Genomic DNA, 23,181 nt, shown 5'->3' on the forward strand with positions numbered 1-23,181 from the left:
CTGTAAATATGCATTTGATGAAGAAGTTAAGCCTAACAAAAGAAGCTTAAACCTAATATTTTATTTATTTTTGCCATTGAGTCACAGGTGACTTATGGTGATGCCGTAGGGTTTTCAAGGCAAGAGACATTTGAGGTGGTTTGCCATTGCCTGCCTCTGCATCCAGACCCCGGACTTCCTTGGTGGTCTCCTTTCCAAACAGGCCAATCCTGCTTGGCTTCTGAGATCTGATGAGATCGCGCTAGCCTGGACCATACAGGTCAGGGTTTTAAATGTCATACCACAATCTGTTAAGGTATCACAGGACTTTGGTGTGCAAACAGGCAAGGGATCAGGATGCTGGTGCTCAACAAGCACATATAATCCCCACCCAAAAAGGCAGTTAGATCTGTCTTGCACAGGCAAGTAATAAGGAGTATTGTTAAGCATGACAAGTACAACATGCATCTCTGTAAGATTATTATGATGCTTTAACTGGTCTAGTATAATTCTAAAATAAAGATTTATAGCACAAATGGTACTGAAAAGAATCTAGTACAGGTTTATTGCAGAATATGATTTATTCAAGGAAGTCATGATTAGCTTTTTTAAAAAAAACATCTTTAGCTGGGAACAGTACATTCAGTTACTGATGGTTTAAATTTTACATTAGGAAAATGCTTTGAAAAAAGGTATATAAGCCATCTTAGGCTGCTTTTAAGCAAAGCACAGGACTGACATAACACTGCTGAGAGATGTGTGTACTCATTAAGGATTTAAACCTTCTCCATTAAGCTCTATTGAAGAGCAAATGCTGAATAAATGAATGCAACTATGTTTATGTTAAAAGCCTGTTTCCCCGCAGCATGTAATTAAAAGAAATGTTGTACAAAGCCAGTACTTTTGTCAAGCTCCTGTAAATGGAAAGATGGATAGTGCTCACAGAACTGAATGCATTGCTTCATATTTAACCTTAACACTCTTGTCATTAATGGTTTGTCTAACTTGTTCTATAAAGACAAGGTACTGCTCCATTGAAGTAAAATTAAAAAAATCAACTAAACCATGCTTTTCAGAACAGAAGATTCATTATCGTTGACTAATGTATTGGCATAAAGCAAAGTAACATCCTATCAAGTAAGGCACACATTCAATCTGCCTTACCACCCCCCCTTTTATTTTTAACTCATGCTGTTTTATTGTTATAGGCAATTTGTACCACTCAGCATGACAGTGTAAACTGAATCAAGATTAATTTACATGCAAAAGAACACTTAGCATGGTAAGCAAATGTATTGTCTCGATTGCTGAGGTGGAAAAGAACCTGAAAAGAAAAAAAGGTGTTCTAATTAAGGGGCATCAAATATGATTGCTTGTGGTAGGGTAAGGGCCAGAAAACAGTGAATGTCTGACCATTTAAAGAATTAGCACCTTGCTTGTTAGAAAGGCAGAAAATGTTGTAAGTATAAACAGTGATAAAATAAAGTAAACATTTTGTAAGGGTTTGCTGGTTATTTTTAAAGACAAAGCTTCCCCCAAATTAAAGCCTGTCAGGAGTACTTAAACTTGTCAATTTAAATTACTAAAATTTTATCTTTGAAAAAAACACACACATAGAAGAGATAATTTAGCTATGTGAATTTTTTTGTAAAGTTAATATCTAAAATGTTAATACCTAATTACAAGGCTGTTTTAAATATATTCTCAAGTATCCAAGAAAACTGTTCGAAGTATAAATATGTGGCATTACTCTAACAATTACAAAAACGATGTTTGTACAAAATTAAGGTTGCACAAAATAAGATGGGCAATGTAACATTTTTTATTACAGAAACAAAACTGTCACCAGTGTCACTGGGCAACTAACTTACCTCTCTATCCCCCCCACCCCCCCACCCAGAAGCACAGGAAAAATAAGATAAATTTAGTAAGTAGTAAGTAAAATCAGTAATGTAAAAAAATAAGTAGAAACTACAGTGTCCCAAAGAGCAAAATTAGTTAACCATAGTTTACAAATATCAGGATAGGGAGTAAATTACCCTGAAAGAGGTCTCTCCACTTCCCAATTGAGGATCTACTGAAAACAGCATGGCAAGGCTTAACATAACATTCACAGCATGCACATAAATACAGCTTTCCATCTTGTAGCGGCTGCTGCAGAAAACTTTAACAAGCATGAATATTCAGCAGTTTGTTTCCCACTGGCTTTGCACAACTCTAGGGGCAGGGGGGGGGGGACAGCACCCAAAACATCACACTGTAGTTACATTTTCCTTTAGTGCTCATTATTGATTTTTATTTCCTCAGCTCTCATTATTGATTATTTAAAGGGTATTTCTGCTTTTGAAATCTATGTCTCCTTATCCACTATCTTCATTTATTTAAAAACACCTCTATATGTGAAAGTTTCAGGCATTTTGCATATGAAAGAAAAAACTATGAACAATATTAATAAAAACACATGTAGTTGTAATAAGGAGATCAAGTTAGACACACGAAAGAATCAGGCACTGTAAGGTTCTTAGCTGGCTTGAATTTTAACCCCACTAAAGTTCTGACAACAGAAAATAGAGGACATTCATTTGTATTGAGAGAATATTCTCATAAAATATTCTAAGATGTTCTTTAGGAAATATGTATAGTTGAAAATTGAGATTTCTATTATCATGAATTTTCTAAAACAGTTGAAACATTTAACTTAGAAGATACTAAAGAGAAAGCCTTTAAACCTATGGTAAATTTGCCAACATCAGTCCTACATCAAAGAATGAATTCGGGAAGACAGAAAGAGCAATAGTGAAATGCCAAGAGACCTTCACGGATTTACAAATACTTCATATAAACAAATTTTCAAATAGCTTTATTCAGAGTAGCCTTTCTGCTCTATTAAACATAGCAAACAGCTGCCAGATTTATTCAGACAAATAATCAACAACCACAGAAGTAAAATGGCAGAAGAAAAAGGAATTTTGGCAACAACTCCACAGAGGACCACTGCAATTCTCAAAGTGCACTTCTTCTATGCACTCATAGTTCTGAATGGCCGGTCACGGGAAAAAAGCTCTCAGTCACAGCTAAGCATACAAAACTCAATCAAAATACCAAGTAAGCAAGCATACTCTAAAATGGGAGAGGGAGAGGCAGAGTGCAACATCCAGTTTTACTTAAAATTGCACTGTTATATGACAACTGAAAAGAAAGGAGGAGGAAAAACACAAAATATGACAAAGCCGCAGTCATTCACTCACCTTGGTTTGCTGAGCACGTGTAAAGCAGGCTTTAGCCAGCAAAGAGTAAGAACAGCACATAATTATTAGTTGGTTAAGAAAACTAAATCACTATCTTTACTTTTTATTGCAGGGATCAACAATGAGAAAATAATGTAAATGTACTAACTGCTATCTTGTGGCTTATTTGAAACCAGAAAAGCACCAGGGAACGAAGAGACACAAACATAATCATTAAGCATATAAAGCTTTATTGTGGTATTTTCCTAACTGCCTTGACAAATGCATGAGGGTCTTTGAGGTTTCTAAACAAGAAGATACCCCAGATTAAAAAGGGAATGGAAATGAGAAAATACTCTGAAATTTAAGAGTAAAATAATTAGAAACAAAAAACAGTTCGCTACTTGGCCTTCAAGTTTTAGACACAGCACCTACATAAAGCATTTTACAAAAACATTTATTCTATGGAAGGTCCTTTCACATATATTTGATGATAGGTCATGCAAAGTCAAGAGACTTCTACAGTTTTAAAAGGACATAAAAACAAGTGTGGCAACTAAATAAGTAACAATATCATGCTTCTTTTCAAAGAGGAAAATGAAGAATGTCATATTAAAAATTGCTATTTGGAGAGACAGGCAACACTAATGAATTTTAATATAATGGGACAAAGTGTATTAGCTATATACAAAAGCCTTAGACGGAAGCATAGAAAACAAAGCAAAATATTAATATATGTTTGAATTATTTCTTAGAGTGGGTTAGACCAGTGTTCTAGCCATTAGTACTAATGTGAAATGCATTAGTGCATTTCTGTAGGAAACCATAATTCCCAGGACCAAACACAGGTCTGTTTATGTTTCTAACGCACTGATTAGTTTCCAGCTATCAGTGAAACATATACTGCACTCCAACATCACAATAAACTGTGGTTTGTTAAAATGACAATTTCTTGTACAAAACTTGGATACTTTATTGGATATGCATAACAGACCAGTAAGTTCCAGTTAGTCTGCAAAGTATTTCCTTTCCTGCTTCCAAAGAGAATCCCTAAATGCCTCCAAGATTCCTGATATTGTTAGGCTGTTCAGCAAAGCCTCACTGTGCATACAGCAATAAATGGGGAGAGGGGAATGCTGGGGTGGGAAGAGAAGACAACCAGGAAAAGCCTAGTCTTTTGGCTCAGGATTGTCAGACTCTCTGCCTTCATTTGTCCAGCTAATTCAATCCCTGAATTTCTTTACTCAAAATTATAAGCCACACACACAAACTATTTCTTGCCATTCATAAGCCATCCTCCTGCTTTTTGTCCAGCCACTTCAATGTATGTTGTAAATTGTAGACTGAAACAAAATAGCCCCTCCCACAATTTTTAATTGAGTGGGGATAGGCTGAATCTGAAACGTATTGGTGAAGTCATCAAATAATGGCGAGGAGAGGTATGGTGACAAAGCGAAAGGAAGCAGGGAAGGAGGGAGAGAGCTCCAATAACAGCTGAATACAACTGAAAATGATTTTTGGTTGTCTAGGCTTTTCTATCTATGTGCTACCAAACAAACTAGAATTTCTGCATTCATATCACAACAAACCACAGTTAACAAGCAAGGTACAAACATAGGTAAGAATCGCATCCACCAAAGGAGGATAGTTTGTGGCACAGTCTGCATCATGGCATCACATTCAACCAGAGTTTAATCAAATCATCTTTTATAAACTGTGGTTTATCATGACATTTGAGTACAGCCTGTGTCTCAGTTTTTGGGATACTCCTTAGACTGAAACACTAAAGTCAGACTGGAAAAAGTTGCTAATAGAATTTACAATAAATTAATTTTTTACAGTATTTCCAGCACATTCAGGTTCAAGTTCAAATTTATTTCTCACCTTTTTCTCTTTCAAAGTCTTTTTCTGACATAGTGACTGGTAAAAGTAACTCTCCAACAGGAGGCTGAATATTAACACTGAACTGGTCATCCTTTGTACTGAGAAAAGAAAATGCAGAGAAAGTAGTAAGTTGTTTTGTATTTTACAAAACTATTACAAAGTATGATGTTTAAAAGAACTTAAAAGATCATCAACAACTGACATGCCTCATTTTAATTTTAAGCAGAGTACACAAGTTATTCAGCATGTCTTAGATAACCTATCTCAACAGTCCTGTGAAATAGAGCACACTTTTACACATCATGAAATGAGGCAGAGCCACAGACTGCCACGAAACATAATAGCATTTATAAGACATTATTTATTTATTTAGGAAATTTATATGTCACTTCTCTAGATCACCACTTGAGGTGACTTACAGATAAATACCATAAAAGCATAAGAACATCATAAATTTTCAAAACAAGCCAGTTGCATAAAATAGCATAAAACAACCACTGAGTACCCTAAACATTTCCATTAAAAAGTCTTCAGACCAGAAGCAGATGATAAAACAGCAAAATGGCAGAACGCCTTAGTTAAAAGCACAGATGAAAAGAACATCTGACATGGCATCTAAAAGATAGTATAGTAGGTGCCAGGTAATTCTCAAGAGGCAGAGTGTCCAAAGCTGAGGTGCCACCTCTGAAAATGCCCTGTCTCTAGTTGCCACTTGCCCCACTTCTGAAGGCAGGACTCAGAAAGCAGCACTTGAAAGGAAGATCTTAATAGGCTGGCTGGACACTACAGGGCAAGATGAAAATATATAAAATGTTATTGCAATATGAAGCAGAAACAGAGCAAGTGAACAACTACATGATCGACTTTGGAGGGAATATCTCTGCCAGTGGGAAAACTTATGGACAAAAGAAATCAAGTTTACTGAATCTCAAGTGCTAAGAGAGAACTGGTATAAAATGTTCTTCAAATGGTGCCTCACACCCAAAGAAACTGCAAAAGCAAATAATGCCACAATGCCAGATGTTGGAAATGCAAGAGAACAAACCCAACCTTCTATCATATGTGGTGGTCTTGTAACAAACCTAAAAGATATTGGATAAAGATCCGCAAAGAAATACAAAAGATACTGAAAGTCAACTTTCTGATGAATTAAAAAAAATGTTATTAAACATAGTACCATCTAATGTATCAAAAATTCATAATGAACTATTTAAATATATGGTGATGGCAGCAAGAGTGGTACTTGCATCAAAATGGAAAGCTGAAACATGCCCAGAACTGATTGATTTGAAAAATAAACGAACTGATTATATGATCATGGTAAAGCTAACATCTTACCTGCACAATAGACCAGAATCTGAATTTCAAGAAAAATGGAATGTTTTTTTTTGCATATACTGACCAGAATTAGACAGCAAAACTTTAAAGGCTAAGTGATAAAGTCCAAAAGAATTAAGAGACAGAATTAAGTAGCATATGTTCAAAATGTTTATGCTTACTTACAATGACCTAACATCAGAAATATCAAAATTGTCAAGAATGTTAGGAATGTAAATGTATCTATTTGTATGTAGACCAGACCAAAATCTAAAATATATAAGTAACCAGAAATAATAGAGCACACACAACTGGGTGTTGTTGGGTTTTTTGCTTATGTCTGGTACATATGTCACACATCAGCGTGTAGATCAGCGTGTAGATGTGAAGACGAGAACTTTTTGCCCACCCCAGAACCACTAATTTTGGAAGGGGTGTTGAAAGACCGGAGTCAGATTGAGGTGACAAAAGAGGAGGTCCTACAACTGATAGACAAATTAAAAACTAATAAGTCACCGGGTCCGGATGGCATACATCCGAGAGTTCTGAAAGAACTCAAAGTTGAACTTGTGGATCTTCTAACAAAAATCTGTAATCTTTCATTGAAATCTGCCTCCGTTCCTGAGGACTGGAAGGTAGCAAATGTCACCCCCATCTTTAAAAAGGGTTTTAGAGGAGATCCGGGAAATTACAGGCCAGTCAGTCTGACTTCAATACCGGGAAAGTTGGTAGAAACCATTATCAAGGACAGAATGAGTAGGCACATTGATGAACACGGGTTATTGAGGAAGACTCAGCATGGGTTCTGCAAGGGAAGATCTTGCCTCACTAACCTGTTACATTTCTTTGAGGGGGTGAACAAACATGTGGACAAAGGAGACCCGATAGATGTTGTTTACCTTGACTTCCAGAAAGCTTTTGATATAGTTCCTCATCAAAGGCTCCTTAGAAAGCTTGAGAGTCATGGAGTAAAAGGACAGGTCCTCTTGTGGATCAAAAACTGGCTGAGTAATAGGAAGCAGAGAGTGAGTATAAATGGGCAGTCTTCGCAGTGGAGGACGGTAAGCAGTGGGGTGCCGCAGGGCTCGGTACTGGGTCCCATGCTCTTTAACTTGTTCATAAATGATTTAGAGTTGGGAGTGAGCAGTGAAGTTGCCAAGTTTGCGGATGACACTAAATTGTTCAGGGTGGTGAGAACCAGAGAGGATTGTGAGGAACTCCAAAGGGATCTGTTGAGGCTGGGTGAGTGGGCGTCAACGTGGCAGATGCGGTTCAATGTGGCCAAGTGCAAAGTAATGCACATTGGGGCCAAGAATCCCAGCTACAAATACAAGTTGATGTGAACCGGCAGAGACTGACCAAGAGAGAGATCTTGGGGTCGTGGTAGATAACTCACTGAAAATGTCAAGACAGTGTGCGTTTGCAATAAAAAAGGCCAATGCCATGCTGGGAATTATTAGGAAGGGAACTGAAAACAAATCAGCCAGTATCATAATGCCCCTGTATAAATCGATGGGGCGGTCTCATTTGGAGTACTGTGTGCAGTTCTGGTCGCCGCACTTCAAAAAGGATATTATAGCATTGTAGAAAGTCCAGAAAAGGGCAACTAGAATGATTAAAGAGCTGGAGCACTTTCCCTATGAAGAAAGGTTGAAACACTTGGGACTCTTTAGCTTGGAGAAACGTCGACTGCGGGGTGACATGATAGAGGTTTACAAGATAATGCATGGGATGGAGAAAGTAGAGAAAGAGGTACTTTTCTCCCTTTCTCACAATACAAGAACTCGTGGGCATTCGATGAAATTGCTGAGCAGACAGGTTAAAACGGATAAAAGGAAGTACTTCTTCACCCAAAGGGTGATTAACATGTGGAATTCACTGCCACAGGAGGTGGTGGCGGCGGCCACAAGTATAGCCACCTTCAAGAGGGGTTTAGATAAAAATATGGAGCACAGGTCCATCAGTGGCTATTAGCCACAGTGTGTGTGTATATATAAAAAAATTTGCCACTGTGTGACACAGAGTGTTAGACTGGATGGGCCGTTGGCCTGATCCAACATGGCTTCTCTTATGTTCTTATGTATTTAACCAGAGTTAAAGCAACCACAGGTCATTGTGATGTCTGATTGTAGTAAAACCTTCCTGTTCTAATGACATATTCTTTTTCTGAGAAACTCTGCATAAGACAACTATAAAGGTGTTTCTTGATAGGCAACTGAATTGGGAATTCAAGAGAAAATGGGGTTGAGGAGCCATCATGGTGACATGATGGGAGGGAGAATGTTTCAGGTAATTTGATAGCATTCATCCCCAGCAAAGCACACTCAGAAATACTTGACCTATAGTGGGAACCTATGAGCTATTAGTATTTAGAATACTAGAGTATTTAGAGTTTCCTTCCCTTCTAGCTTGTTTGGTGGTATGTCCCTAAGCCCTGCTTTAAAGTTTTGTCTGCAGTGAGCCCTTAAGAGAATAGCTGCCTAACTATCAGATGACGCACAAATGAACCACCAAATGAATATGAAGTGGTGGTGGGAAGTGCTGTCAAGTTGCAGCCAACTTATGGCAACCCCATAGGGTTTTCAAGCAAGAGATGTTCAGAGGTGACTTGCCATTCTCTGCCTCTGCATAGCAACCCTGGAATTCCTTGGTGCTCTCCTATCTAAATACTAACCAGGGCCGGCTGCTTAGCTTCTGAGATCTAATGAGATAGGGCTAACCTAGGCCATCCAAGTCTTAAAAGTCATATCTAAATGAACTGATAAATATTTTCCTATATAAATGTTTTAAAAATTGGCGGGGGGGAGCCTGAAATCTGGTATCCAAATAATGAAAACTCGATGGGACTGGCTAAACAGACTCCAATATTTACATGTTATAACACTGCTGGCAGGAATTCTTCTCATGTTTGCTTGAAATTTAAATTTTCCTTAACTCTACCCTTCATTTCCCCCCCACAATCTGAAAATCTTGTTATGGTAGAATAAACTTTAGTACTGTTGATATTTTGCAGACAGGGAATGGAGACCAAAGCATCTTGCTTAAGGCTACTCAGAAAACTGTTCAACTGACCTAGCATATAAGCTCATATCTCCAAGGTCAAATCTACCAGACTGTCTATGGAACAACTGGCCAAGATTGTGACCATTAAACAGCATTATATTTAAGTGCCCAGCAATTCTAATTGTAATATTAGTTGATACTACAATTCTATACTACAATTAGTTGATACTACAATTCTATACTACAATACTACAATTAATACTACAATTCTAATTGTAATATTAGTTGAGATCTAGCTTGGTGTAACAGTTAAAGTTTTAGACAGATTGAGGTTCAAATCCCACTCCATGAAGCTTGCTGGATAATCTTTGTGCCAGCTGGTATCTCTTAGCCTAACTTTTCATACAAGATTGATGTAAGAATAAAATGGAAGAAGAGAAACTGATGTAGCCACTGGGAGAAAGGGCAGAATGAAAACGTATGATAAATAATTCTGTTTTGCTAATCATTATAAAAATGGTCAGATTTTCTAATTCAATACAAATAAAACCAAATACCATTCTGAATGGACTGTGCATGTGCATTCTTACTTTGTACATCTTTGTTACCATTGCCATGTTTCAGTGGCTACTAGGCTAAGAACTGCCAGCCTGGTTAATTTATTTTCAGCAAACAAAAGGCTTACTTTGATTCAACCCACAGGGACAACTTTCAAAATCAGAGTGCCAAAGAATGCCATTAGGAAACACCTGCTTCCTTAAAACTTCCACCAGCCATGGATTTAGAGCCACAAGTTGATCAAATGTGTTGAACAGAAGCATCACTGAAGTACTCTGCCTTAAACCTTCTGGGAAAATACTGTTAATCCTAAACATTCTTGAAGTGTTAGAACCCCACTGGTGACCATGAATCAATGGGGCTTTGAAAGTGCAAATGAATCAAGGAACCACAGCATAAACACAACAGAAAACAGAAATCAAGTATGTGAAACAAATGTCTAATCTGCCCTCTCTCTTAGGCTCACAGGAATTAACAATCCAATGAAAAGAATTGGTAAATGTCCTCTTCCGAAAGACCAGAATGATTATGAGGCACAATTAAATTTCTGCATATTAGAGCAGCTCAATATGTCCCAAATAACATCCTTGGTACTTCTGACAGACTGTTCTATCAGAGCTCTGGTTATGCAGGCATTCCAAATGAGACCAAAAACTAAACAGATATTAGTAGTTACTGCTGCAGCAACTAACTCCTACCACAAGTTTCTGAACTGGGTGATAAATTTTCTCAAGTTGTTTAAATATGATATCCAAACCACTGACAAAGAGATAAGATATAATCTGCAAGGATTTCCTAGAGATGATCAATCAATTGCTGCAACTTGTGTTGGTAGACTATATTTATAATTTAGGGAACTACAATGAGAGATGAGGCACAAGACAAGGGCAAGAAAGAATATGCATAAAAAGGGAAGCAGTGAAATTAAGGAGGTTAAATATATGCAGATTAGGGTTGCCAGGTCTGACTGGGGAAATATCTGGGGACTTTGGGGGTGGAACCAGGACCAAGGTTGTAACAAGCATGAATGAACTCCAAAGGGAGCTCTAACCATCACATTTATAAAGGGACTGTTCCTTTTAAATGCCTTTCTTCCACTGGAAATAATGGAGGATGGGGGCACCTTCATAGAATTGGACTCCCTGGTCCAGTCTTTTTGAAACTTGAGCAGAGGTACCAAATGCTGTGCTTAAAATTTGGTGCCTCTAACTAAACAACCAGCCCCCCCCCTCCCCAGAGCCCCAGATACCCATGAATCAGTTCTCCATTATACCCTATGGGAACCAGTTTCTATAGAGCATAATGGAGTGCTCATCGGACTTCCCCACCCCCCACTTTCTGATAACCCTGAAGTGGGTGGAGGGCCTCCAAACCAGGGCATCCCTTGCCCCCAACTGGGGGTTGGCAACCCTAATGCAAATGTTGTTTGGTTTTCAGTGAATTATTTACCTATAACTTGACTAGTGACAGAATACTTATTTTAGATCTTTTGAGATTAATAATGGTGACATTTACAAGTCACTCAGTGCCATTGTTTAAACTGAGGTCTATAATAACAGACCTGAACGAAAGATGAATGAATGTTAATGATATAACTATTGGTCCAGTTGGTACTACTATTACAATTTTTTTCCAATTCCCACCTTTTTTTCAAACTTTTCCTTGACCATTCTAATCTGTGGTATCTCCAAGGAGTTCAAGTTTTGTTAAGAGAGGGAAAGGTTTCACACCTAGCCACTTGTGAACTCTGGAGAATCAACGTAAGAGTCTAAAGTTGAAATCTATCAACAACTAGAAATGTCTCTTAAATCTGTTTCTGGATTTCTAAGGACACACTGCTGAATAGCATCTTCCTATTCTTCCTAGACACTATTCTAACCAATTTAAGGCTTGAGTCCATCAGAGTGCTTAAGAGATTTTGGAGGGGAAGATAAGAAGGTATTAGCATTAATTGTAGAGGGCATTATTCTTCCTTTGGCATCCAAATACAATTCTGAAGCTTGCACCACTGTTGAAGATTTTCTATGAATTGAAACAAAGAAATAAAAAACACCCGGGGTCTTCATCTGGACTCCATGAGCTAACAGAACTTCAGTGTGGAAATGAATGTTTATTAATTGTTGCCTAGTGTCAGTTATAATTATTGTTACATTTACACTGATGACAACAATCAGGCCTGTGTTTACAAGTTACCCAAAAGACAGAATATCACATTTTTAAGAGTCCAAGGATATTTTTCACTAAGCTTGTAGCTATCTTAGCAGGAAAATAGGCAATGTTTTACGTAGAACTGAAATATAAATTATTTCAGCTAGCTGACACAAGAAAGTGAAGGGGTCACATTACTACAAATAGGTAGAGAAAATATCTTCCTGAGTGCTAAACAATTGTTATGTCCAATCTTCAAATTAAGGAATCTCTCTTTACTATCCTTAATTAGATGCATTCCTTGGAAAGCTTTGCTTAATAAAAATAGTGCTTACCAGGAAGTTCTTTCAGCAGCTTTTAACTCTTTATTAGATCTCTCCTCATTTCAGATTATTTACATAAAGAAGTATTACAAACTAAAATATTTCATTAACAATGTTTGTCTTTTCTTTATATAGTTTGTTTTTATTGACTCACTAGCTGTAGTACACAAGCTACCTTACAAGAATAGTAGATTTTGCTATGCAAAACACACAGTCAATGATTGGCATCTAAACCAATTGATCTACCCATTACCACTATCTCCCTTCCCACACAAGCCTTACTACAAAGCTATTGACTTAAAACACTGCCGATCGGTTTCCATTTTCTGATTTTGGGCAGGCTAATTAAGAAACTGAGTAATTGTGATTACACTGCTTCAGGATCAATTACATTTGATGCAAAACAAAGTACTCCTTTTGGAACAATGTAAGAAAATAATTACTATCAGAAATGGCTTATAGGTGTACCATTCCCTAAGTATAAAACCAATATCATGCATACTTTTCTGTGTTTGTTAAACACATTTTTAAAAAATATCTTAAATGATTGAGTTGAAGCAGTAATACTAGCATTTATAGGTCAAAAATATATCCTGTTAAAGAAAACATAGAAAATATTATCTGCAACCTTCCATGCATATATATGTAAATAGCTCTAACTATAGTAGAGAATACACCCTTGCCGAAACAGCAGGAAGCCAAAACGGCACAGTACTACTCTGTAAGAAGCCAGTGGGTTGTGGTGGTTATAGTGTCAGACTAAGATCTGGGAGACCTAGGTTTGACTCCCCATTCTGCCATGAAAACTTGCCGGATGTCCTTGGGTTAGTCACACACTCTTAGAAGGGTTGTTGTGAAGCTAAAACGGAGGAGGGAAGAATGTTGAAAGCCTTTTTGGGTCCTCGCTGCGATCAAAGGTGGGGTACAAATGAAATAAAATAATGGCCCCTGAAACTGCTGTGGGGTGAGGTTGTACAAGCCTACTACCAACTGCTCTTGTGAAAATCTCAAGCAGCAGAGAGTGATGTGCTGTTACAATTGTCAACTGGGCCTTTAAGTTCAGTGCTAAGGAGAAGGAAGTGGCCTGTTGCTTTGCTTCATTTCAGCAAAAAGCTTCCATTATAGGTTAAATGTGAAAAGGAGTAGAACTTCTCCCTCCTCTCCATTTAAGCTTCAGACTTCCTGTGGGGGCTACAATGCTTTGGAAATTGAGATGAAAACAGCTTGCTTCCCTCTTTTCAGTCCTGAACCCATCACAAGGACCATGTGAGATGACTCTTGAGTTTCCACATCCCCAGAAATCACAGGATGCAGCAACAGCCCCGTAACAGTTGCCTTATCCTTGAGTTATATTAATATGCTCAGCAACTAAAGTGGGAATGGGATAAAAAAAAAACTCCTTCTTCCACTGACTAGTTTCTCTCCTTCCCAACAAATTCCTTGTGGGTCCCATTTAGAAAATATAGGGGAAATATTTCTGTTCACAATTACAGCTTTCACAGAGCCAAAAGCTTAAAATGAAACTTCCTTTATACATGCATGATTAAAACAAATGAATGCTGCATTTCCATATATAACAGAAAATACCATCCAGGAGCACATATATACTTTTTCATTTTTCTAATGGCTAGAGTTAAAACAGCTGGCAACTGGGAAATAGAAAAGCAACTATTTTATTTTCTTATTTCAGCTCTCAACTTAGTGCTTATGCTTAGCTTGAGCTGTGTCATTGGGTTCACATTGTCCAAATCATTAAAATGAATATACCACTGGTGTCTGAAGCAAATCTATTTATAGTGACGTTACTCATAGTCTGGAGTTGAGGCATATTGATCTTTCTTGTTTGTCTAATAGGAAAATAATAATTACTAGGCAATGTGGGAGAAAGTAATCAGTTTTTATATATCACTAATACAGCAGACCTCCCAAAACATAAAGGTGATGATCTGCATAAAATCAATGTGTTATGCTACATTGCTTATATTCACCACTGCAAAGAACCTCAGCCTTCAGAGGCTTAAGTCTGGAACTGAACTATTAGCACATGGAGAAAGGGGAACTTTAGGAGTACATACACTTCTTAAAATTGAGAATTCTATCAGTTTTACATTTTATTCAAAATACAGGATGAGCATACTATTATAAGAGCAGCAGGTTAATGTTTATATGGAGTCTCAAGCAGAGCCTATTGGACCAGACCAGTGGTCTATCTAGACTAGCAGCCAATCAGTTGTTCTGGACGACCAAATAAACAGGGCACAGGGTTTTCCCCTGCTTCTGCCTCCCAGCATTGGTATTCAGAGGTTTGCTGCCTCTATATATGGAGGCTCCTTCAATCACATGGCTATTAACCACTGATGGACCTTTTCTCCATGAGTCTGTCTAACCACAATAAAATCTAATCTTATCCTTAATATTGCTACTACAACTATCTGCTAGGAAATTTTAGGAGTGCAAGAACCTTTCCCTATGACTCCCATTCCCACCAAGTTTGGAAAAGGGAGGGGAATAATGGGCAATGGCCCAACAGTTTCAGAATGAGAAAGGATATCCTTGGATGTTCTCATTTAGACCCAGAGAAAGTAGGTGGTTGGCCGGAACAATGAACAAGAATAAATTCACACACGAAATACCCTTTTCCATCCATAGGAGATAATGTAACTGCAATCAACTCTGTGATGAGCATCAGACACACATTTCTGATGTCCACAACAAAGCTCAGCCTTTCTATCTCTCAGGTCAAGAGAGTCAAGGAAACTCAGGAAGAGCAGGATGACCAAGAGAGTCCAAGAAGCTAGGTTTTGATACTCTATTTAGAATTTGATAGTATATAAACATGCCAAAAGACATGTACTGTGCTATATGTACCAGGAAGGTCACATCACCTGAAGTGTCCTAAAGCCTCCTGGGAAACAGAACCAAAGTTTCAACAATAGAAGCTAATTTCTATAGAAATAATAGCATGGCACAGAGTGGTAAAGCTGCAGTACTGCAGTTGGAGTCCTCTGCTCACGACCTGAGTTTGATCCCAGTGGAAGTTAGTTCAGGTAGCCGGCTTGAGGTTGACTCAGCCTTCCATCCTTCCGAACTCGGTAAAATGAGTACCCAGCTTGCTGCGGAGAAAGCGTAGATCAGTGGTCCTCAACCCCCAGGCCATGGACCAGTACCGGTCCGTGGCCTGTTAGTAACCGGTCCGTGAGTTGTATAATTATTTCATTATATATTACAATGTAATAATAGAAATAAAGTGCACAATTGTATCATCCTGGAAACAGTGTTCCATCTAAGCTGAGTTGGTGTGAGCTAGCTCACAGTTTTTTAGTCTCTGGCTCACACATTTTTGTCTTAGCTTAGGAAAAATGGCCCCAGAGCAAACTAATTTATGTAGTAGCTCACAACTTTAATGCCAGTAACTCAAGAAGTAGAATTTTGGCTCACAAGACTGCACAGCTTAGACGGAGCACTGCCCGAAACCATCCCCCTCTTCTTGGTCTGTGAAAAAACTGTCGTCCACAAAACCGGTCCCTGGTGCCAAAAAGATTGGAAATCACTGGTGTAGATGACTGGGGAAGGCACTGGCAAACCACCCCATAAAAAGTCTGCCGTGAAAACATTGTGAAAGCAACGTCATCCCAGAGTCGGAAACGACTGGTACTTGCACAGGGGACTACCTTTACCTTAGCATTTAACATAAGCTGAAAAATAACACACCAAGGGCCAAGACATTTTTCTCCAAGCCAGCTGGCAACCTCATTTATAACTCAGAGACAACATTATGCTTGTTTATTATGGCACAGAAAAAATATGTTTGGTATGAATGAGTCTGGGTTCTTTAAATTTTGGCCTGGCTCCTAGGTCCGAACAAAATTTGTCAAGGCCTGAAATAGTGAACTTCAAAATTCTTCTGCATCCTTTTGAGAACATTAAGTCTAAAATCTTTAGCATCTTTACTCAGAGATTTTGCCTCAGTTTGTCCATTCATGTTTTCAGGATATTTAAATTAAATCAACAGTTTCTCTATCAGCACAGTTCTAAGCTAGCTGCTCCTCAGACCACTGCTTTGTATCTGGCAAACACAAGACTTTATGGCTTATTTGTTGAAACTCCAGCACACTCAAAAGTTAAATACTTTGCTGAAATAACTACACTTAAAGCCTTATGCGGCCTGGGACCAACATACCTGTGGGACTGTCTCCTTCCATATATGCCATCTTTTGGCCATTCCCAGCCCAAGAGATGCCTGCCTCGCTTCAACTAGGGCCAGGGTTTTTTCAGTCCTGGCCCCGACCTGGTGGAATCAGCTCCCTATTGAGATCCGGTGTCATGGGTGCTGGGGACCCTTCAGAGGAAGTTGAGTCTGATGAGGAAACTGTGCCCCTGCCACCTGCACCAGTGCCCCTGCCTCCTGCTGGAGAAGATCCCAGCCCCCCTGCCTCGCCCTCTCGGGTGGCTCGTGTGCGTGACCGCCTCCGGCAGGACCTCAGGGATCGGAGGAGGGCGGCACGCTCACAAGCAAGACGCTCCCTGAGCCCTGAGTTCTGAGAGGATTCTGGCCCTTCTAAGAGCAAGGATGCTTGAGTGGTAACAGGATCCTGGCTGCCTCCCTGAGCCAGCAATTAGCCCAAACGGGCAACAGCCAGCAGAGGGCTATATAGCTGTGGGCTTTGGGAGGAAGCTTTGTGGAAGCAACTAGTCATCTCCCTGACATTCTAGCATCCACTCCGGCTTGACTTTGGTTCCTGACTCCCTGACTTTGGCTTTGGACTTCTGGACTCCCTGACCTCGGCTTCTGGACCTCAGACCTGCGATACTTCTACAGTGATTCGGATTTGGCGCCTCGGACCCTCCTGCTTACTGGCTACAGACCTCGGACTGCCTCTGGACTTTGCCTGACCCGGCCCCAGCCGTGACAGATTGCTTCCACCGACAAACACCCACTCCACAGGATGGATGCTGAAGCAAGTGAAACCACAGAACTACTGGCTGCGCTCCAAGCCCAGGTACAGCAGCTAACACAGGCAGTAGTGCACTTGCAGCAACAACCTGCGGCCAGTGCTCCAGCCAAGTGCCCAGTTCCCCCACCTGACAGATTTGGGGGTGCCGTGGAAGAATTTCCTGCCTTCCTAGCACAGTGTCGGCTGTACTTTGAACTGAGAGCACGGGACTTCCTCAATGACAAAACCAAGGTGTGTTTCGTCATCAGTCTGTTAAAGGGGCAGGCGGCCAAATGGGCCACACCCTTACTGGTCGCGTCCTCTCCCCTACTGACTGATTACCAGGGGTTTGAGGCCCACCTGTCTGCTGCTTTCTCAAACCCAGTCCAAGCAGCCACAGCTAACCGGAAGATCAGGGCACTGAAACAAGGCAACTCCTCGGTGGCTCAATATGCCACTGAATTCAAGCTCCTGACCCAGGACTTGGCGTGGAATGAGGCTGCCCAGATGGACCAGTTTACTGAGGGGTTGGCAGAGGAGGTCCTGGATGAACTGGCCAGGGTGGAGCAGCCACCCACGCTCCAAGAACTTATCACCCTCTGCCTCCGCATCGATGGCCGCCTGGAAAGTCGCCGCCAAGCCAAGACCAGAGGGCGCCAGCTCCCTGTGCCGTGCTACCTGGCTCCTCGCCCGTCCCCAGCTAGTACCAGCACCAAGGACGAGCCTATGCAGCTTGGAGCTGCTCGACCCCGCCTGACCCCAGAGGAAAAGACCAGACGCCGCACGCAGAATCTGTGCCTCTACTGCGGCACGGCAGGCCACTATGCCTCTGGCTGCCCTGCTAAGCATCGGATACCTGGACCTTCGCTGCCACCGCCGCCAAAAGGGCAGCCCCAGGCGTAAGTGGACCCCCCAGCCTGGGGCGACTAGCTGGGTCCTCCGAACAGCGGGCTGATACCCCAGGGCCATTCCTGCTACCAGTCAAACTCCGTCTGCCTGACGAACGCTGGCTGTTCGTGTATGCCATGCTGGACTCGGGAGCGGCCCACTGTTTTATAGATGCCGCCTTTGTGAAGCAGCACCAGATCCCTGTGCAGACAAAAGGGATTCCGTCGCTGGTGGAGGCTATTGACGGGCGCCTCCTCCGTTCTGGCCCCGTCACCCAGGAGACCTGTCCCATCACCTTCCACGTCCAGCAGCACCAAGAACAGCTGCGGTTTGATGTCGCCCGCATGCCTCGCTTCCCGCTGATTCTAGGCCTTTCCTGGCTGAAGCTGCACAACCCCATCGTGGACTGGGCCCAGCAGGAACTACGCTTCCGAGACCCATGCCCCCATCTGACTCCTCCCACCACTCTAGCAGCTGGCATCCCGAGTGGTGGTCCTCAGCTCCCTCAGAAGTATGTGGACTTTGCTGATGTCTTTGAAGAGACAGGAGCTGATCAGCTTCCCCCTCACCGGCCCTACGACTGTGCCATTGATTTGGTACCTGGGGCACCACTCCCGGTGGGGCGTCTGTACCCAATGTCGGAGCCGGAGTTGGCAGCTCTGCGAGACTTCCTGGACAAGAACCTGAAACGCGGATTCATCCGACCCTCAACCTCTCCCCTATCTGCTCCAGTGCTCTTCGTGAAGAAGAAAAGTGGGGAGCTCCGGCTGTGCAATGACTACCGGGCCCTGAACAAGATCACCATCCGCGACCGGTACCCTCTACCACTGATCCCTGAACTCTTGGATCGCCTAAAGGGGGCCCAAATCTACACCAAGCTGGACCTCCGTGGAGCGTACAATTTGGTGCGCATACGGCCCGGAGACGAATGGAAGACCGCGTTTGGGACCCGATACGGGCAGTACGAGCACCTGGTAATGCCCTTCGGACTGACCAATGCCCCCGCTGTCTTCCAGAGGTTCATGAATGACATATTCCGGGACCTGCTTGACCGCTTCGCGATCATATACCTGGATGACATCCTAATTTACTCCCGCAATCCTGCCCAGCACGCCGAGCACGTCCGCCAGGTCCTGCAGCGCCTACGAGCCCATGGTCTCTACGCCAAGCTGGAGAAGTGCGACTTCGACCTGCGCTCCGTCGAGTTCCTTGGGCACATCGTGTCACCGCAGGGGATCCTCATGGACCCGAAAAAAGTAGAAGCGGTCCTGACCTGGCAGGCTCCTCAGAATCGCAAAGACCTGCAGCGGTTCCTCAGTTTTGCCAACTACTATCGGCAATTCATCCCGGCCTACGCATCCCTGACCACACCCCTGACTCAACTACTCCGCCCCAAAGAACCCTTCCACTGGTCCCCAGAGGCCGATAACGCCTTCTCCACCCTGAAGACTCGCTTTGCCACCGGGCCACTCCTGAGATACCCCGACCCCCAGCTTCCCTTTACGGTGGAAGCTGATGCCTCCAACGTGGCCCTGGGAGCAGTGCTGTCCCAGCGCGAGGAGCCGTCCCAGCCACTACAGCCCTGCGCCTATTACTCGCGGCAGCTCACTGCTGCAGAGAGGAACTATACCATCTGGGAGAGGGAGTTGCTCGCGATCAAGGCGGCGTTTGAGGTTTGGCGACATTACCTCGAAGGGGCTCGCCATCCTGTTCAAGTGCTCACCGATCACCGGAACTTGGAACACCTCCAGACCACCCGCCGTCTCAACCAGCGCCAGATCCGGTGGTCCCTATTCTTCTCTCGCTTCGACTTCCGGATCTCCTACATCCCCCATACCCAGAACCGGAAAGCAGACGCGCTCTCCCGGAAACCGGAATACGCCCCTGCCTCAACTGAGACCGCGCCCGCTGCTCCAATCCTGCCGCCCTCAGTATTTGCAGCCACCTCCACTTCACCAGCACTCGTGGAGGACATTCGGGCTAGCCAGGCCAATGATCCCTGGGTCCAGCAACACCTCCAGGCTCTCCAAGATGACCCAACAGGGGAGTTCACGACTCGAGGCGGCCTCTTGCTACACCGCGAACGCCTCTATGTGCCGCCCGGGCCCTTGCGGGCAGAAGTGCTACGCCTGACCCACGACTCGTTACCCGCCGGGCACTTTGGACAGCATAAGACCACCCACTTGCTGACAAGGGAATTCTGGTGGCCACGAGTTCGCGCTGATGTTGCCCGCTATGTCAGCTCCTGTGACGTCTGCCGACGGGCCAAAGACATCCCAGCCAAACCCTCAGGGTTGCTGCAGCCCTTGCCCACATCTTCAGGACCCTGGGATACCATCTCGATGGACTTCATCACGGAACTTCCACGCTCCAAGGGTCAGACTTGTATCTGGGTGGTCGTCGACCTATTTACCAAGATGGCCCACTTTGTTCCGTGCCCGAAACTCCCCACAGCTCAGGAGACGGCCCAGCTTTACCTGCAACACATCTTTCGTCTGCATGGACTCCCAGCCCATCTGATCTCCGATCGGGGCCCTCAGTTCTCCTCTCGGTTCTGGCAAGCCCTCCATTCCAGCCTGGGTACTCGAGTGCACCTGTCCTCGGCCTACCACCCACAGACAGATGGCCAGACAGAGCGCACCAATGCCACGCTAGAGCAATATCTCCGCTGTTACACCTGTTACCAGCAGGATGACTGGACCACTCTATTGCCCCTAGCGGAGTTTGCATACAACAACGCGGTCCATTCATCCACCCAAATGACCCCGTTTGCTGCAACCTACGGGTACCACCCTCGGTTCTTCCCAGCGATCCTACCACCCACGAATGTCCCCGCCGTCGATGCCTACCTGCAAGAACTCCGTGCCAGCCAAGACTTGCTCCGAGAGCAGCTACAGCAAGCCAAGGAGGCATATAAACGGGCTGCGGACCGAAAGAGGCAAGAAGGCCCTCCAGTGCAGCCGGGGGATCAGGTGTGGCTCTCAACTCGCTACCTGCGCCGGCCTGGTCGGTCTCACAAGCTGGATGCACGGTTCATTGGACCCTACCCCGTCGTTGAACAAATAAACCCCGTCGCCTTCAGGCTCCAGTTGCCACCCCACCTCCGCATTCACCCCGTGTTTCATCGCTCCCTCCTTGTTCCGGCTGCACCCCCTGACCCAGCTCGGACTCCTTCCCCACCGCCGCCACCACCAGTGTTGGTGGATGACGAGGAAGAATATGAGGTGCGCCAAATCCTGGACTCCCGGTACCATCGTGGAGGCCTCCAGTACCTGGTGGACTGGGAGGGATACGGCCCAGAAGACCGGTCTTGGGAGCCCGAGGACAATCTTCATGCCCCGGACTTGGTGCACCAGTTCCACAACGACCACCCCGACCTTCCAGGTCCCTCGACGGAGGGGGGCCCTGGGGGGGGGATAGTGTCATGGGTGCTGGGGACCCTTCAGAGGAAGTTGAGTCTGATGAGGAAACTGTGCCCCTGCCACCTGCACCAGTGCCCCTGCCTCCTGCTGGAGAAGATCCCAGCCCCCCTGCCTCGCCCTCTCGGGTGGCTCGTGTGCGTGACTGCCTCCGGCAGGACCTCAGGGATCGGAGGAGGGCGGCACGCTCACAAGCAAGACGCTCCCTGAGCCCTGAGTTCTGAGAGGATTCTGGCCCTTCTAAGAGCAAGGATGCTTGAGTGGTAACAGGATCCTGGCTGCCTCCCTGAGCCAGCAATTAGCCCAAACGGGCAACAGCCAGCAGAGGGCTATATAGCTGTGGGCTTTGGGAGGAAGCTTTGTGGAAGCAACTAGTCATCTCCCTGACATTCTAGCATCCACTCCGGCTTGACTTTGGTTCCTGACTCCCTGACTTTGGCTTTGGACTTCTGGACTCCCTGACCTCGGCTTCTGGACCTCAGACCTGCGATACTTCTACAGTGATTCGGATTTGGCGCCTCGGACCCTCCTGCTTACTGGCTACAGACCTCGGACTGCCTCTGGACTTTGCCTGACCCGGCCCCAGCCGTGACATCCGGGCCCTACCTGGCTTATTAGCCTTCCGTAGGGCCTGTAAAACAGAGCTGTTCTGCCAGGCTTTTAGCTGAAGCTGTGGGCATCTATTCTTGATCTGGTTGGCCTCCCTGGACAGCACTGTCATCTGTGCTAGAAAATGGAATAAAAACTGCCATGATGTGAGACGGCTGGGCAGGGCAATATGTGATGACATGGTAATCTGAGTGCTGTTGAGTTGTCTGTTTATAGAATGTTTTTATCGTATTTTATTGTTTTATCATATGTTGTACTCCACCCTGAGCCCTGTGGGGAATGGGCGGAATAGAAATATACTAAAATAAAATAAAATAAACTTAAGTGTAAATTCTTTTATTAAAGGTCAAGCAAATAATCAGCCTATGCTCTCCAGCTCATTGAAAGTCTACCAACCACCATACATGGAATGCCATCCTTGATCCAGCAAAATAAGATTATTTTGCCAAATACTTGTAATCTTCTAAGTAAATCTCACCAGTCACCACCCAAACCCATGTTTCTTTTTTCTACTTTGTGTATGTATATGTTATTTTTGCATTTTTACATGCATGTATATGTGTGCACATGCACACCTGGAAGTCATAGCGACCTCTGGTGACAGACGTCTACAGGGGCCATGAAGGATATTCAGAGAGATGGCTGAATAAAGCCTGCCCCTGTTCTCTCAACTTCTGGTCTCCCATCCAAGTACTTGCCAGAGTCAACCCTACTTAGCTTCTGAGATCTGACAAGATTGGGCTTGCCTGGGCTATCCAGGTCAGGACATCCATGTTTCTTTGTATGAAAGGTAGCAGAGTTGCCTCCAGGGTATGGAGACACATTGCTGAATTTTAAAACGAACCAATAAAGTAGAAAATAATATGTACTAAAATTGAACTTTCTCAATAAT

The 23,181-nt window shown here is 43.4% G+C and overlaps 1 protein-coding gene across 1 annotated transcript in view; it reads right to left on the minus strand.

Moving 5' to 3' along the window:
* Positions 1-23,181, minus strand: part of AP3B1 (adaptor related protein complex 3 subunit beta 1) — a 364,644-nt gene that overhangs the window by 29,500 nt on the left and 311,963 nt on the right. Inside the window, exon 25 of the mRNA XM_060235861.1 lies at positions 5,091-5,188. Within this exon, the coding sequence (XP_060091844.1) occupies positions 5,091-5,188 (98 nt within the window). The remainder of the gene's footprint in view (positions 1-5,090; positions 5,189-23,181) is intronic.

The sequence above is a fragment of the Heteronotia binoei genome, chromosome 4 (assembly GCF_032191835.1).
Source record: "Heteronotia binoei isolate CCM8104 ecotype False Entrance Well chromosome 4, APGP_CSIRO_Hbin_v1, whole genome shotgun sequence".
NCBI lineage: Eukaryota > Metazoa > Chordata > Lepidosauria > Squamata > Gekkonidae > Heteronotia > Heteronotia binoei.